The following is a 17,123-nucleotide window of genomic DNA, read 5'->3' on the forward strand; positions in this document are numbered from 1 at the left end:
AGTTTGATCAAAGGACACAAAACTCCAGTGTTCAAAATATCCCTTTTCTAACACTTAGGGTTTGGAGCAATAGCAGCCTGCAGCCAGGTGGAAGTTTAGTATAGATGGAATTAGTGATTGATCTTTGCCTCAAAAACAAACCTTTACCTTAAATACAGCAAACATCCTAATTAAAATTCCAGATCTGAATACAATTAACCTGGACATGACATGTCAGCTTCGTGGGCTCAGTATATATGAAATATTGAAGACATGGTGGTCATAAAAGTACTTATTGCATAATTATTAATGGGGCTCTTGTTGCACACATGCACCCAGATCCTCAGAGGTGTTTAGGTGCCTAACTCCCACTGAACTCAATGGAAGTTAGGTGCCAAAATACATTTAAAGATCTGGGCCATACATCCCCACACGTACACACTGAGCAGGGCTTTTGCATGTATGCAGCACTGAAGTCTCACTTAAGACCTTAACAAGGAGCTTAAATGGTATGCTGGAGTTCTGTTCAAGGGTTGAACTTCACCCACAGAGAAGAGCAGAGAATGCATTATTTTCTCAGTGAAATTTTATTATTGCTGTCTTTTCGGTATCTTCCCAAAATATCTGCATGGTCAGGTTTTAAATAAAGCTTAAGGAGTCGTATATTTCCACATCAATTGTCATAAAATATTATGTGCAAAACCCTGCTTCTCTTACTCAGACGATGAGATGTTCTGGCTTTTAATAGACTACTTGCTTGAGTAAGGTGAACAGGATTTGGCCTTCCATCAGATTAGATTTTCCAAATACCTATTATACCAAGATTCCGGAAATACTGATTTTTATATTAAAACAATGTTTTAATAAACAGCAGCATAAAATAATCAGTGTTTAATATCATCTCTGGTGTGTGAAATACAAAAATGCACATATCTTCAGTATAAAATAGCCTTTGGTATTACATTTTCATGCTTGCCTAATTGAAATGCCCATAATTAATAAATCAATCATCAAGTAATACAGTGATTAAATGCATGCAGTGAAAACAAACAAAAACAAAATATATGTATAAGGTAGTGGCTGAATATCACCATAATATATTTCAAGAACATCTACAGCAGGTTAAAAACAAAAAAGAAACAGACCAATATATAAAATGCAGAGACGTGTTTCACTTCTGCTATACAAAACACTTTTGTGCAAAAAGATGTGAAAAATAAAGTCATATCATACAACATCGTCAACTGAGCAAAGGATTGTTTTCATTGTGTGGAACAAAAGATATTATTTTAATACAAATAACGTTGTGAAAAGATGTAACGTACATAGTACTTTTGTAAATCATTAAAGTGGTCTCAAAATGAATAATCTAGACTGATTATACCTGAATTAATTTCAGTAATAATACAAATGTCATTTTTCTAAGTAAAAAGTTCACTTTAATTCACATTATTTTAACTGATAGACAAAGTTGCCATAAAAGTTTTTAATCGCTGATGGAATGTGGATTTCCCATTTTTAGGGGTTTCTGGAGTCATAGTCACTGAAATTATGTACTGCTCTGAAACAATAAATACTTCTTGGGAAAACTGATTGTCTTACATAAAATTGTGGTTTGGAGCTTTTTCATTAAACAGTTGCATAGCAACAAAAGGACACAAAATTTCTTTGATAACTACACATATAAAATTATGAAATGTTAACTTTGAACCAGTTGATTCATGCTCTGAAATTAAAATTCTTAATTTAATTTCCTTTAAAGGCAATTTCTTATAACGCCATCTATTTTTAGCAGACATTACCAGATTATTTTAGTAGCCTGTGAGTTGGCTTCTACTGAATGTCAGGATATTTTACGCAGTTTTTTTGGTTTAAATATGAACAAGACTCTCACCTCAGGTGAAAAACAAAAACCTACCTGAAATAATTAATCCAGACATCAGATGTCAACATTGGATCATGTATCTGAAACACCATTCTTGACTGAAAAAAACTTACAGATGTTTAAGCTAATGGAAGTGAATTGCATACCCAATAAATCTCTGAATATTTGCATCTCTTAAAAAAAGTGATTGACAAATATTAAAGTGTTTTCAGAATAATAAAGTTTCTGTGATATAAACCAGTGGCTCTCAAAGCTGGTCCGCCGTTTGTTCAGGGAAAGCCCCTGACGGGCCGGACCGATTTGTTTACCTGCCGCGTCCGCAGGTTTGGCCAATTGCGGCTTCCACTGGCCGCGGTTCACTGCTCCAGGCCAATGGGGGCTGCGGGAAGGGCGGCCAGCACGTCCCTTGGCCTGCGCCGCTTCCCGCAGCCCCCATTGGCCTGGAGCGGCGAACCGTGGCCAGTGGGAGCCGTGATCGGCCGAACGTGTGGGCGTGGCAGGTAAACAAATCGGTCCGGCCCGCCAGGGGCTTTCCCTGAACAAGTGGCGGACCAGCTCTGAGAATCACTGATATAAACCATATCAGAGCTTTAAACACCTGTGACAGTGTATGATGGTCATCACAAAATTTTTGTTGTTGTTTTTGTCCCTTATTAGAATAAACATTAGTTTGGTACTTGAAAAAATGTCAGTTCACATTGTTTCGTGCTAATACCACAATGATTTTTATCTGGTTGGTGTCTGCCTATCCTGTTAAACACAGTTAAACTTCACAGAAGATACTTGTTGCAAAAGTCTGTTAAACAACCAGAAAAATCTTTAATAAAATATTTGAATATAAATCTTTTCTACGTCTTTCTATTTGTACTGTAAATAGTTATATGTACAAAGGCCTGACTTATTTACAACTCTGCTGAAATCATAGATTCGTTAGGTCCATGAATATTGGGGTCTCCCAATAAGGATGACTGTTTTGAGTCAATTTTGTATGGTTTTTGAGTTTTGTTTCCAAAAACTGTTATACCAATTCCACTTGGATGACTTGGAATTGACATATGAGATAGCAAAGGTATATTTGCATCCTGATTGGATCCTGAAGAAGGCAAACTAGTCACATGACCTGTGCTAGTTGATCCACTTGCGCTGCTTGGCGAACGGCTCTTTGGAGGTGGACAGTGCTGAATTACCCTGGGTGGGCCCGGTGGTTGGTAGTGGGCAGCTGGGAAAGCAGCATATCCTGGAGGAATCGGGTATCCATTGATTGGAATAAATCGCTGGTTTTGAGGTATTGGTGGTCCAATGAACCCAGCAATTTGACCTTGTGGTATACCCTGTGCTGGAAACATGTAATTAGGGTATCTAGGATTACTTAGGTTACTAACTGGGCTTGCACTGAGTGAAGTTGTTTGAGTGGTGGCATTTCCACCAGAGGGAGTAGTAGAGCTAGTGTGACTTGAAAGTCCCTCCCAAGAACGCAGTCTGGCATGGATATCTTTAAATCTTGGCCTCCGAGATGGAAGATCATGCCAGCACTCTGTCATCAAGCTATACATTCTGGGAGGACAGTCTTCAGAGCATGGTAATAATTGTCGTTTCCTGACCATCTCTATGACTTCTTGATTACTAAATCCATAATATGGTTGGAGTCCAAAGCTGAAAATCTCCCATAAGACCACGCCAAAGGACCAAATATCTGAATCAGAAGAGAACTTGCCATACATAATTGCTTCTGGTGGCATCCAGCGAATCGGCAGCAGGGATTTACTTTGAACTCTGTAGTAATCTGCTGAGTATATTTCTCTTGATAGTCCAAGGTCTGAAATTTTCACATGAAGTTGTTCTCCAATTAAAATGTTGCGAGCAGCAAGGTCTTTATGGACAAAAAAATGACTGGATAAGTATTCCATTCCTGCCGCAATTTGAACTGCAATATGCAGGAAATCCCCATGGTCCAGACTGGATTTGACAGTACCGTCCTCATCACTGCTACACCCAACATCTGAATGTGGCGATCGCATAATAAGGAATTCATGGAGATCTCCCTGGTTCATGTACTCAAAAAGCATGCAGACGGGTTGTTCCTGAGTCACAACACCTAGGAGACAAACAATGTTAGGGTGATGAAGTTCTGCCATAAGAGATGCTTCTTGCTGGAATTCTGTCCACTGCTGTGGATTGTTAAAGTCTTTTAATGTCTTGATAGCAACAAGCTGAGCATGATCCATGCCTGGAAGATAGAGGTGCCCCTTGTAGATTTTTCCGAGAGCACATTCACCCAGTTCTTCCATGAAACGAACAGCAGAAAGAGGTAACTCCTTAGCTTTGCTCTGTTAAAACAGCAAATCAAAGAGTAGGTTATAAAAATAGAGTCAAAAAGGTACTTAAATTAGAGACCTATTCTCTCAGCAAGGCCATAAACCTGCAGCTCCCTGCAATAGTATCTATAACTCAAATGGCAGTAGAAATATTGTGCTTTTGCTGTGTAGGGAGACCAGGCAGTGAAGATGCCATGTAGGGACACTCTGTATTGTTGATCCAAGCTCTGTAGTGGCTCTGTCCACAGGAATGTGGGCTGCCACCACTAGGAGAGATATTGCTGGGACCACACTGCAGATGTATTGGGAGCCTGGTTGAGACTGGGGATTCCAATACTCTAGTACCCATGCAGTTCCTCACTGAATGTCTCTTTACTCCCGCTGTGTATGAGGGAAGAGGATTTCCCCATATCAAAATACAGAATAACTTTCCATCCTTTACACAAGACTAGATGCAGGTGAACAAAGACTGAGTATAGGATCAGTTATGGTCACAGTGCGGCAAAGAACTTCAACATGGACTTAATTTTAATCACAGGACTAGTCCCATTGATTTCAGCTGGGCTACACACATGCTTAAGTTCAGCTTTGAGAGACCGGGGCCATATAATGTTAGGTGCAAATTTATGTTTTAACCCTGACTTAGGACTCCGTTAAGTTTCATCCTAGAGTTAGTTATTAACTCCTTGGGGTACAAAAGAGATTAGTTCTCTGTATACTTGAGGGAGTGTACAAGCCCTCCCCTCCCCCCAAATCAAGAAAGTAGAATCAGCTGGAAAAACATCAGACTTTGGTCAAAGGAGAATAGAAACGAGGGCCAAATCTTTTTCAGACTTGGTTGCCTAATTTAGGCAGGTACATCCATATTTAGACACTTAAATAAGAGACCTTATTTTTAGAAGTTAACATCAGTGGGTGCTCAGCACCTCTGAAAATCAGGTCACTTACTGACATGCCTAAATTATGGACTTGGTAGCCTAAAGGTAGGCACCTGAGTTTGGAATCCACATTCAGTAAAACAGCGTAGTCAGAAACATTAGCATTTGCTTTCCTGGAATATTGTCAGTGTAGTTTTGCATGAGTAATATGGAAAAATTGACATTAAAAATCATTTTAAAGTTGCGCACTCAGAGTAAACAAATTCTAGTTGTACTGACTACTTACAAATTGTAGACAAATATTTCATAAGTAAAAAAATAAAATCACAAAGACATTTAAACAAGCAGCTAGTAGACTGTATGGTGATGGCAGGAAATTAGCTGTATTGTTGAAGAACAGATGGTTTATATTATATAAATCCTTTAGGCTAAAACTTGTTTAGGTCTGGCATATTGTAAATTATATTTTAGTAATGAAAGTGAAATGACCTCTGTCTGACCTCAGACAGGGTTTGTCTGTTTGAACCAACATAGTGGAAAACTATGAAAGAAAATGAAGTCATAAAGTTTTGGCAGGAAGGGCTCATTTCAAGTTAAGCGGTTATAAATCTGCTTAGTTTTTGTTTGACAAGTATTTGTCATACAGTGGTGTACAAAATGTAAAGAAGTGTAAAATACATACGAGGCATCACGCCAAAGTAAACCAAGTACAAAGGAAAAATAGAAAGAATGAAGCCCACCGCTTCTATCTCTTTATCAGTTGCCTCCATTAGTTGAATGACAAGATGGACTCAGTTTATTATATTCTCTAAGGCAATTAAGTACCTTAAAACTGAAACAGGCTTTTGGTTTAAATGTTAACATTTTTATTTGGAAGAGTAAACACACATCCACCTCAGTATGAGCTAGAACGTTTTTAACCAATGTTGACATTGGTATTGGATACAATATTTTAAAATAGAATTCTACTTCCTTTCTTTTTTAAAATTTTGTTTGAAAGGCAGCCAAAACAGTTGTGTCAGTGGGACAGCCAGCCACACTCCCAACAGGAAAATATACAATTGTCATAAATGAAATCAGGTGTTTTCTGCAGCATATCATTTTAAACATGAAAAGGAAACACTGTGGTCTATATTTCCAGACATTTATGGGCAAGACACTTTGCCCACGCTCTGTGCATAAAGTATTAATATGTTGGTGGTCAAGAGTAAAACCTGAACCCCACAAAGTCAATGGCAAAACTCCCATTGACTTCAGTGGGGCCAGCATTTCCTCACAAGTATCTAATACAGAGAAAGGAATAATATTCAAAATTTGGATCCAGTGAAGGGGAGGTTTGGACATGGGGTTTGGTTTAGGCACATCTTTAATCTAATGTGTACTGCACACGAGATTTACATTGTGATTTTCTATGGGTATTAACAGATAGTCCCTCAGTTTCATCATTCTGCCCCTTAAAGTAGAAGTCGGTACTTTGAAAAACAAAAACTAACCCCCTGCGCTATGTGTTTATTGGACTCAGTTAATTTGTAAGGTAAAGTACAATAGATCAAATTCTGGCTGATTTAGCACTTATGTAACACACCAGCGAGAGACTGCATGTATGGTTTATAAATTGTGTAGAATAGTGCATCCTGAAAACAAACATTCCCCAAATGGTCTAATACCTGGTTAGAACGGACTGCTTTCCAGCAGCAATAATAACCAGTTAAAAACAAACAGAAATCTCATGAAGAAGGTTTCTTCTAGACTTTCCAGCTAATGTTTGCAGATTCTAGAGATTAAAGACTAAGACTTGGTTAATATTAGAACGTTTGAGTGCTTTGCTGTAATGAAACCTCTGAACCTCTTACTGTTCCCTGTCCCTGGTCCAAATCTTGAAGAGGAGGACCTGGCATAGTTTTTTGACCCATGAATGATAAAATGATGGTATAAAGAGTCACATGGAATCCCAGGTAAGAAGGATTAAATAAAATATGAACCAAAACCAGTTGTTTGCAATACATGTGTAACCATGCAGGTCAGCCATGGCATGCCATCTTCTCTGCTTTCTTCAGTTATGTATTTTCACTAATGAGTGACCCAAATGAAAATCCTGGATTCAAACGCTTCTGAAACCTGGGGAAGTTCAGAACCAGATGCTTACTGGTTTGGGCCCCAACTCTGTATTTTCACTATCCTTTTGTTTTCTTATAACCCATCTTTCTTCTTGAATCCACAAACCTATTTTTCTAAATAAGGTTTCACGGTTAAATTTTTCTAAGTAAGGTTCACATAATGAAATTATAACAAGACTTCACAATACAAAATGAATGACTTGAACTGAGAAAGTCAGCACTCTGTTCTCTCCACACAGTGGATGCTGTGGGATTACCTTTATTGTTAACTTAATGATGAAATATAAACTTCAATCTAAACTTTCTGCAGAGTTGGCTTACTCCTAGGATTTGCCCTGCAAGGTCCTTTTATATCTGTCTCTTCCCACAGTTGCTTCTGCCCATGAGAGAGAGAAAAACTATCCTTGGTCAGACCTCCAGCATGAGTCAGTAGAATAGCTCTGCCTCCCTCTCTCTGAGAGGTCCTAAAGCCTAACTCCCTGTCACATGAGCATATTGCAAATTCAAAGCACAATGGATTATTTAAACAATTTTGCCTGAACCCTCTGCTGACTAATTCTTCATAATCTAAGACTATGAACCTGACACTCAAGAGCAAGCAGTAGGCACATCTCATGATTGCTATATCACACCTAAAACAGATCTCTACTTACAAACATATTCACATATGGAGAGCACAGGTCCTGAAATGTAAGCGTAACCTCCTTTTCTTAGGCTGAGCGACTAAAACTGCCGTCATTCTGAAAGAATATCTTTGGCATGTACAGCAATATTTACAGAAGGAAGGTTATGCACAGTTTGCATTGCTCCTAATGCCTGAATTTGGATTCATTTTGCTATTTTCTAACTAAAATAACAACCTGCCAACAGGTATGTCTAGACAGTTTGGTGTAAATAATTCTACACAGTTTTCTAATGCATTATTTTTTAGATACTCCGGATATTCTCCTGCTTGGATGTGGCAGAGGCTCACGTCCAGCCATGCAGGTGGCTTCTCTGGACATTTCCAGCACCTGCCCTGCTAATAAACAATGAGGTCATCGCTAATAATTTTTGCAGTGTCTTAACTGCTTGGTGAGGCTTTTTTTTTTTTAATTGGAAAAAAGTGCTTCATGAATTTGGAGTTTCAATAAAGAGGAACAATATTAAGAGTCAGTGAAGAGAGGCCCTATGTTTCAATAAGGCAGGCTGTAAATATGAATAGGTTTTGGTGCTTCATTTTGCAAGTATCTCTAAAGAATGTGTAAACTTGAACATACAAGGAGGAGATCATTTTAAAGTGATTTCAGCTGACTAACACGTGAGGCAAGGATACAAATTATCCGTTAAAAAGTGCCTTCTGAAACAGCCAATCAAATGAAAGAATGCATCTTCCTCCCCGCTTACTTACTAACTAGAACAAGGCCTCCATGCCACTTCACAAGCAGTTGCTTACTTCATTAAAGTTTCTTTTCATCCAAAGATATATAGACCATTAGCTTTATGCTGCACAGTACGACATATAGTACGCTGATGACAACAGAAGCTGTTCAAAAAGTGCAGCCAACGACAATGACAGAGACTATGTGATGGAAATCAATTGGGTAATGTTCCAATTCTCGATTGAGCAAAGCATGCTAATTCCATGATCTTAGAAACAGCAATTTACAAGGCAGAAATCAGGTGCACGATTACCTTTGGTTTGTATGCATTTAGCATTGACATCTCTACATTTTGCCCTCTGACGTGTTTGGGCTGTCTTTGTACTGGAGGGGAGGAAGACTTCTGGTTGTTGCGGCAGACGCAGATGAAGAAGAACAACAAGGCTATAGCCAGGGGAATAGTAACACTAGGCACCAATATATATAGGATTTCCATTTTACTCTTCTCCTTGGAATCTTTGGTATCTGGATCAGAAAAGAAAAAGAAGGTGAAAATAATGAAAACACATGATGCATAAAATATCTCATGCAAAATAGTAAACTCCTGTATGTGCTGGAAATGCTTGAGAATGATAAAACAAATGGTGGACATTATTATTATGATATATAGTGACTCCTACACCAAAAACATTTTAATAGGAGGAGCACTTACTGCTGGCGTTGTATTGCTATATTAACATAATTACTTTATTTGTTACTCAACAATTATATATCAGCAGGGTGACTTAGTTATAGGGTCAAGGAGACATTCTTCTCTGGGTATCACTTCGAATCTGGTCCTGGTCATAAAATGGCTACAAGTCATTATCATCTTAACCACTTAATGTGAAATGTGTTGATAGTAGGGCTTTAGTTCCTAGTGGACCGAGGCCTATGGCAGAAGTAACTTCAGAATGAACACATTAATTGGCAGCCTCAGTAGCGAACAGAGTATCAAGTCCAGATTTTATTTATTATGTATATCAGTAGTGCCTAGAGGCCCCAACTGAGATCAGGGCCCCATTGTGCTAGGCACTGCACCAATACCTAAGAGACAGCCCCTGCCCCGAAAAGCGGATAACCTAAACAGATAGGCCAAAAGCTTCTGGACTGAAAGCTGGATTGCCACTCTCCCACCAGAGTTTTGTCGTCAGGGTCACTAGGCCCTCTTCTCTATCTGTTTTCAGAAGGGATAGGAAGTGGGTAGTAAATAGAAGCATAGGGAGAGCAAGTCACTTGCCCAAGATCATAATGACCCATGCCTGCCGATACGGGGGGGGGGGGGGGGGAGGATGAGCGAGAGCCACTGGCTTCAGCAGTATTACCGAGCTTGCTCAGACCATGTGAGCATGCTCAGTAAGAGCCAAACAGCAAATCTTGGGGTGGGGTGGGGGCACATGACCATGCCTCTCCCACACGTCGCCTCTGAATACAGCAAGTCAGTGGAGGGCTGGGAACAGACCCCCTACATCTCCTGAGTCCCAGTGAAGTGCCCTTTCCAGTGGACTATGCTGCCTTTCATGGTCCCAGCATGGAGACAACTACCATGGAGGTATGCAGTGGTCTCCAAAGTAGTCAATCTGACACTTTGCAAGAGCATGCCAAAAAGAGCTTAGAGTGGGATTATATATAATGAATTAATATAGTAGCTACAGGGTACAAAGTGAACTTTGGAGAATATCTTTGAAATCCCCAGCAAATAATTATTCACATTATTAGTGTCAGATTTCATGTATCTCCAATAGGACATGACACATGCTGGAGGCCATATAGTGTATTTCTCTGGTGAAGACTTGACAGTTGTTGAGTTAAAATGAGATGAGGTAGGCCAAGAAAGCCCTTCTTCCTTCCAAACAGGATGTGGTTGCCCTGTGACAGTAGTCAGTAACAAGGCTCATTTAGCGCTAAATGCAAAGCTAATTATTTTTATAATGCATGTTTTGGCAGAGAAAGTTGCAGCTTATAACTGACTTACTAACAAAGGAGTCTCTTCTCCTCTCAGTGCACAAGGGACTTATGCAAGCAACTCCTCTTCAATGCTAACATAAGCTACGTATATAAATCCTGTATGCATCCCACAGGATGGCCAGGTGCCTAGGAATCCATATCCCTTACACACAAGTCAAATTTGGCTGAGACATTTTGATTCCACTGGGGATATGTAAATAAATTCAGACAAGCCCAACAGTCTGTTAATGTTTAAGCCAAATCAAGTCAATGGGAAAAATTCCCACAGTTTTTAAAGAAAACCTGTAGTGAATAGTTATAATGCTGTAGAGAACTAAATGGACATTGGCTGGCTCATATACTGAGGTGGCCAAATAATTTGCAGACAGCTATTCATTAGATCGCGTTCATCTCTCTTTCTAGTTCCCTCTGGAGGATTCTGACTTTAAATTTACATTACCTCCCCAAAAGCATGCCACAGACTCTCTATGCATGTCTATTTAGCTATGGACCGGCTCTTTCCTACTCCAAATGTTTCTGGATATTAGTCTATCTATACCTTTGAGAGTGCTGGCTCTGCACTGCTTTCCAAGTTGCTGGTTCTGCACTGCTCTGCTTCCTCTAAAATCATTCCATGCCACCCACTTCAGCATTCAATCTCTCTCTTCTTTCCTTCATGCAAGCCACTGTTTCCCTACCTCCCAGCACTGACAACTCCACTCATTTGACTCCCCTTACTTGGTTTCCCTGCTCACAGAAAATTTTGCTTCTGCTGTCCACACTTCACTTTTGGATTGCTAGCTGTTCTGCCCTATTGCTAGCTGCTACCTATTCCCTTGCAGCGGGGTTTGACTGAAGAGTCACTACTAGTCCCTCTGATCTGGCTTTTTGCAGAAGGGATGGAAAGGGGGTGCTTTCTATAGATAATGTTTTTGTGTGTACATGCGTGTATCAGTGTCCCTCCCATTAAAAAACACTCTGGGCAGGGGCAAATCCCCCAGTCCATTTGGGGATAGTGGAGGAATTTGCCATCTGGAAGAGCTGCCTCAGAAAGAGCAGGATAGAACGTAAGTGCCTGCTGCCAAAAGTGTTATGCTGCCATGTTGCTGGAGCCCAGGCTAATTCAAGCTCTACCCAAAGGAGGCTGAGTGAGAGCAGGGCCATTATGACATGACACCTGGAAACATCAGCCAGTTCAGTAGGAAGAGAATGTCCAAAGTACTAAGTCAAAGAAACCACAGGTGTTGTGGCAACGAAGGAGAAGGGACAGATCACCAGCACAAGAAGCAGCTGATAGATCACCAAGGATAAGAAAAGAAGTGAGACCTTTGAAATTGTCAAACAGCTTTTTGCCAGGAGTGCCATTTCAGATTTTGGTAGGTGGGGGCAACTTTAACAGTGATTCCTGGGGCTACTTAGGCATTTGAAAACTCTAGTTTTTTGGCAGATAACTTAGCAATTAGCTGACAGGAGCCCTGTATCTACTTCCTTTATACAAGAAAGAAAAGTAAATAAATATTAGACCCACTCAGCTCTACTAAGAACATGTTCTGACATCTTGTGGCAAGTCATTTAAGGGACACTGGTTAGGTTTAAAACGTTAACATGTATTTTTACTTTATTACTAACTCTGTGGAGAGAGAGACCCCCGTCAGGATTCCTAGGTTCTATCCTAGCTCTGGGAGGAGAGCAGGGTCTAGTGGGAAACAGCAGGGAGCACATACATCTGGGTTTTATATAAGAACATCAGAATGGCCATACTGGGTAAGACCAATGGTCCATCTAGCCCAGTATCCTGTCTTCCAACAGTGGCCAATGGCAGGTGCCCCAGGGGGAATGAACAGAACAGGTAATCATTAAGTTGCCCTGTTGCCCACTACCAGCTTCTGGAAAACAGAGGCGAGGGACACGCAGAACATGGTGTTGGATCCCTGCCCACCCTGGCTAATAGCCATTGCTGGACCTATCCTCCATGAACATATCTAGTTCTTATTGGAACCCCGTTATAGTTATAGCCTTCACAACATCCCCTGGCAAAGAGTTCCACATTTTGACTGTGAAGAAATAATTTTTCTTGTTTGTTTTAAATCTGCTCCCTATTAATTTCATTTGGTGACCCCTAGTTCTTGTGTTATGTGAAGGAGCAAATAACATTTCCTTATTCAATTTTTCCACACCATTCATGATTTTATAGACCTCTATCCTATCCCCCCTTAGTCATCTCTTTTCCAAGCTGAAAAGTCCCAGTCTTTTTAATCTCTCCTCATACAGAAGGTGTTCTATACCCCAATCATTTCTGTTGCCCTTCTCTGTACCTTTTCCAAATCCAATACATCATTTTTGAGATGGGATGAGCAAATTTGAATGCACTGTTCAATATGTTGGCTACCGTGGACTTATACAGAGGCAATATGATATTTTTTTCTTATTATCTATCCCTTTCCTAATGGTTCCCAACATTCCGTTAGCTTTTTTAATTGCCACTGCACATTGAGCAGATGTTTTCAGAGAACTATCCCCAATGCCTCCAAGATCTCTTTATCGACAGATTCCGCTAATTTAGACCCCATCATTTTGTACGTATAGTTGGGATTATATTTTGCCAAGTGCATTACTTTGCATTTATCAACATTTAATTTCTTCTGCCATTGTGTTGTCCACTCACCCAGTTTTGTGAGATCCCTTTGTAACTCTTTGCAGTCTGCTTTGGACTTAACTATCTTGAGTAATTTTGTATCCTCTGCAAATTTTACCACCTCACGGCGTACGCCTTTTTTCCAGATCATTTATGAGTATGTTGAAGAGGACCTTGTCTCCGTTGCCACTTTATAGCACTGAAACTGTCTCGCTCAGGGGTGTGAAAAAACACCCCCCTGAGCGCTGTAAGTTTCAGTGCTGTAAAGTGGCAGTGTAGACAGTGTGCCAATGCTGATAGCTATTCCCCTTGTGGAGGTGTTTTTTTATAGCACTGGGAGAGGTCTCTGTGTAGTGCCGCGATTACACAGCGTTGCTCGTGAAGACCTGCCCTTAGACTGGTCCCAGTACAGACTCCTGAGGGACACCACTATTTACCTCTCTCCATTCTCACCTTCTAGTCCTACCCTTTGTTTCCTATCTTTTAAATGAAGTGCTTTGCAGTGCTTTCAGGATCATCTAGTGATCCTTAATTTACTTTAATGATAAGCCTTTTGTTATCTTAATCACTCTGCCTCTGTTTACAAACAAACTCCCTGCCGCAAAGGCTGTGCTTCTCCCAGCTTCAGAACTCATTACATATCATACTCAAGCTGTTGCAGTTAAGAGCTCTGTCGGGGGTAGGGTGAGTAGACCTCCTCTCTGAAACTCGGGGGGGGGGGGGAGAAGGGAGCTAGAGCCCTCCCCTGCTCCCCCTAAATGGCGCCCCTGCTTTTTGCAGCAAAAATTGTGATAATTTTCACCTGTGTTCTCCCTTCTTCCTTACTTTGCCTGGCAGGAAAAAAACAAAAACGAAACTATTCTATTTTGGAAGCCTCCCTAGTCTAACATGTTCTTAGTGCCATACTGAAGGCCATCATCTTTCTTGGGGAGTTCTGGTGTGTCCTACTGTCTTTTAAATCAGTGTTTTTTTAGGGCAACTGCAGTGGATTTTATTGGCTCAAATGCAGATCATACACATTTTGTCAGCGTGTAAGTCTCTTGACCTGTAGGCCCCAGCTTTTTCTGAGAGGACTAATTCAGTGGGGTCAATAGGCTGAGGCAGGGTAGCATGTAGTATTTTGTGGAAGGGCTGGGAGGGAGTGTTCTACCGTTGACACTGGACCAGCTGAGTGTGTCTGTGTTTTCAAAGCTGGATTTGTGCAAGTGCTGAGAGGGCCATACAGATGCCTATTACAAATCTAATTAAATGCACACTTGAGCTGAAATTTGGGATCCGTTCAGATCATGAGGGTAGCAAAGTTCAAATGACAGGTTTCAGAGTAACAGCCGTGTTAGTCTGTATTCGCAAAAAGAAAAGGAGTACTTGTGGCACCTTAGAGACTAACCAATTTATTTGAGCATGAGCTTTCGTGAGCTACAGCTCACTTCATCGGATGCATACCGTGGAAACTGCAGAAGACATTATATACACACAGAGACCATGAAACAATACCTCCTCCCACCCCACTGTCCTGCTGGTAATAGCTTATCTAAAGTGATCATCAAGTTGGGCCATTTCCAGCACAAATCCAGGTTTTCTCACCCTCCGCCCCCCCCCCCCTCCACAAACTCACTCTCCTGCTGGTAATAGCCCATCCAAAGTGACCACTCTCTTCACAATGTATATGATAATCAAGGTGGGCCATTTCCTGCACAAATCCAGGTTCTCTGACTCCCTCACCCCCCCTCCAAAAACCACACACACAAACTCACTCTCCTGCTGGTAATAGCTTATCCAAAGTGACCACTCTCCCTACAATGTGTATGATAATCAAGGTGGGCCATTTCCAGCACAAATTCAGGCTCTCACACGCCCCCCCCCCCCCGAAACACACACATACAAACTCACTCTCCTGCTGGCAATAGCTCATCCAAACTGACCACTCTCCAAGTTTAAATCCAAGTTTAACCAGAACGTTGGGGGGGGGGGGTAGGAAAAAACAAGGGGAAATAGGCTACCTTGCATAATGACTTAGCCACTCCCAGTCTCTATTTAAGCCTAAATTAATAGTATCCAATTTGCAAATGTTCAAATGGATTCAGATTTAACTTTGCAGAGCTCTTCTTCCCATATTTGCCGTCTTATCCCATTTTATGCCCTCTCCCCTTCCTTATGCTGCCATTGTATCCTCTCTCCTAATTGCTCCTTTCAGATCAGATTGTGGCATCTAGGCACTGGCCGAGGGCCACAACACCACAGCAGTGGGTGAAGAGAGGAGACTGAGGCACAGTCCTTCCTCCAGTGCACAGTTCCCCATGCATCTGGCTGGCTCTATGGACTGGTGAGGGGTGGCTTGATCCACAGCCTCATCCCTTCCTTTGGGAGTGACTTCCATCCCCAGGACTGCTAGAAGGGAGCAGTCCCTGTGCTCCCACCTAGTACAAGGACTGCAACTGTCCCTGGCTCTGCTTCCCCTCACAACTGCATTAAGGAAGTCTCTACACCACACTTTGCCTCATGTGTCCTTTCATGCTACTCCACACTGGTGCCTGTACACCCTGCCCTTCCCCCCGCTCTCCTCTGGCGAGGCTTCCTACACTTGTCTCTCCACAGCCTCGCACTTGGATTATTGTCCCTTGCTACAGATTTGTCTGCAAAAGACATCACAGGCTTTATCAACTACTGCATATGTGACAGCTGAAGCGGCCCGGTCACAACGGGTCACAGACCTGGGAAATAAAATGGCTAAAAAGCCAGCAAGGTTGCTAATGGGCGCCTGTTTTTAGTACTCCTGAGGGGGAAACCGCCTCGGGGTGGCTGCTTTCACCAATTACCCACCTCTCCTGAGGTAGAGCAACCCATTGGAGCAGCTGCAGGAAGCAGGCAGAGCTCTCCTCCTTCCCCTTAGAAGCCCAAGCTGTTCTCACAGGAGGGGAGGAGGAAGCAGAAAGAGCCCAGCAGCTTAGGGTAGCTCCGCTCCCTCCTCTTCCCTCCTGTGAGGTGAACAAGGGGATAGCTCCTCTCCTTCTCCCCATTTTCAGTACCCAACCTGGGAAGGGGGAGTGGGAACTCTTGCAGCCCCTCCCCATCCTGGGAAAGAGGGGGTTAAAAGCCCCAGGAGCTGAAGGAGGAGTGGAGGTGAGGTGTGTGTGGGGCAGTGGGACAGAACAGATGTGGGTGCAAAACTGATTGGGGGAAGGATTGATTTGGAGTTGGAGGTCGTTAATTGTTGTGCAGATGTCACGGTGATGCTAGACCCCCCCACCACCACCACTTTTTTCAGGCCATTTTAAGCCCCGGTTACAACCAACATGAGGCAAACACGCAGAGACATAGGCACCAGTTCATCTCCTGCAGTGTCCCAATCAAGTGGAATTACCATTCCTATTAAGCAGCAGTCACTACCATGAAGTCTCATTAGGCTTAAATTGGTTCCCTGGGAGACATCCCAATTAAGTTAGTTTCCAAATTAAGAAGGTCCCAATTAGGTAGAGCGTATGATATTTTTTAAAATGTGCCTGAATTGGCTTTTTCAGTAAGTACAAAAAGAGCTGAGTAGTAATACTTCTTACCTACCCAGCTCTTTACATTTTCAAAATGCAGAACAGCACCTAACGATTGCACCATTAACTAAACAACAAGCCACCTCATAGAATTCTGTTTATTTATATTTTAAATAGGGACCCCATCTCAGGATCTAGACACCCTAATATTATTAATCATGCAGTAAATACAATTAAACCTTAGCAGCATTAAAATCTTTCTACAGGAATTTTGTGGGCAGGCCCGCCAGACACCTACCCCTTCATCATCTAGGAAGCACCACCTCCTTCTCCTTAGACTCTATCAACCAGATGTCTTTTATAGCGTACCCTAGAAGTCACCAAATTTGGGCTATTTCAGACTAGAAGGGAGCAAGTTCCAGACTCTTGCAACCCTCACAGAGAACAGCCTGCCAGCCACCCTATGAATTTAACACAGGGCA

At 41.7% G+C, this 17,123-nt stretch overlaps 1 protein-coding gene across 2 annotated transcripts in view; it reads right to left on the reverse strand.

Moving 5' to 3' along the window:
- Positions 1–2,385: 2,385 nt before the first annotated feature.
- Positions 2,386–17,123, reverse strand: part of ROR1 (receptor tyrosine kinase like orphan receptor 1) — a 248,741-nt gene continuing 234,003 nt past the window's right edge. For both annotated transcript variants that reach the window (XM_073357446.2, XM_073357448.2), the window contains exons 8-9: positions 8,849–9,060; positions 2,386–4,191 (exon numbers count right to left, since the gene is read on the reverse strand). In XM_073357446.2, coding sequence (XP_073213547.2) covers positions 2,767–4,191; positions 8,849–9,060 — 1,637 coding nt within the window. In that variant the 3' untranslated portion in view covers positions 2,386–2,766. The remainder of the gene's footprint in view (positions 4,192–8,848; positions 9,061–17,123) is intronic.

This window comes from Lepidochelys kempii, chromosome 8 (assembly GCF_965140285.1).
Source record: "Lepidochelys kempii isolate rLepKem1 chromosome 8, rLepKem1.hap1, whole genome shotgun sequence".
NCBI classification, from domain to species: domain Eukaryota; kingdom Metazoa; phylum Chordata; order Testudines; family Cheloniidae; genus Lepidochelys; species Lepidochelys kempii.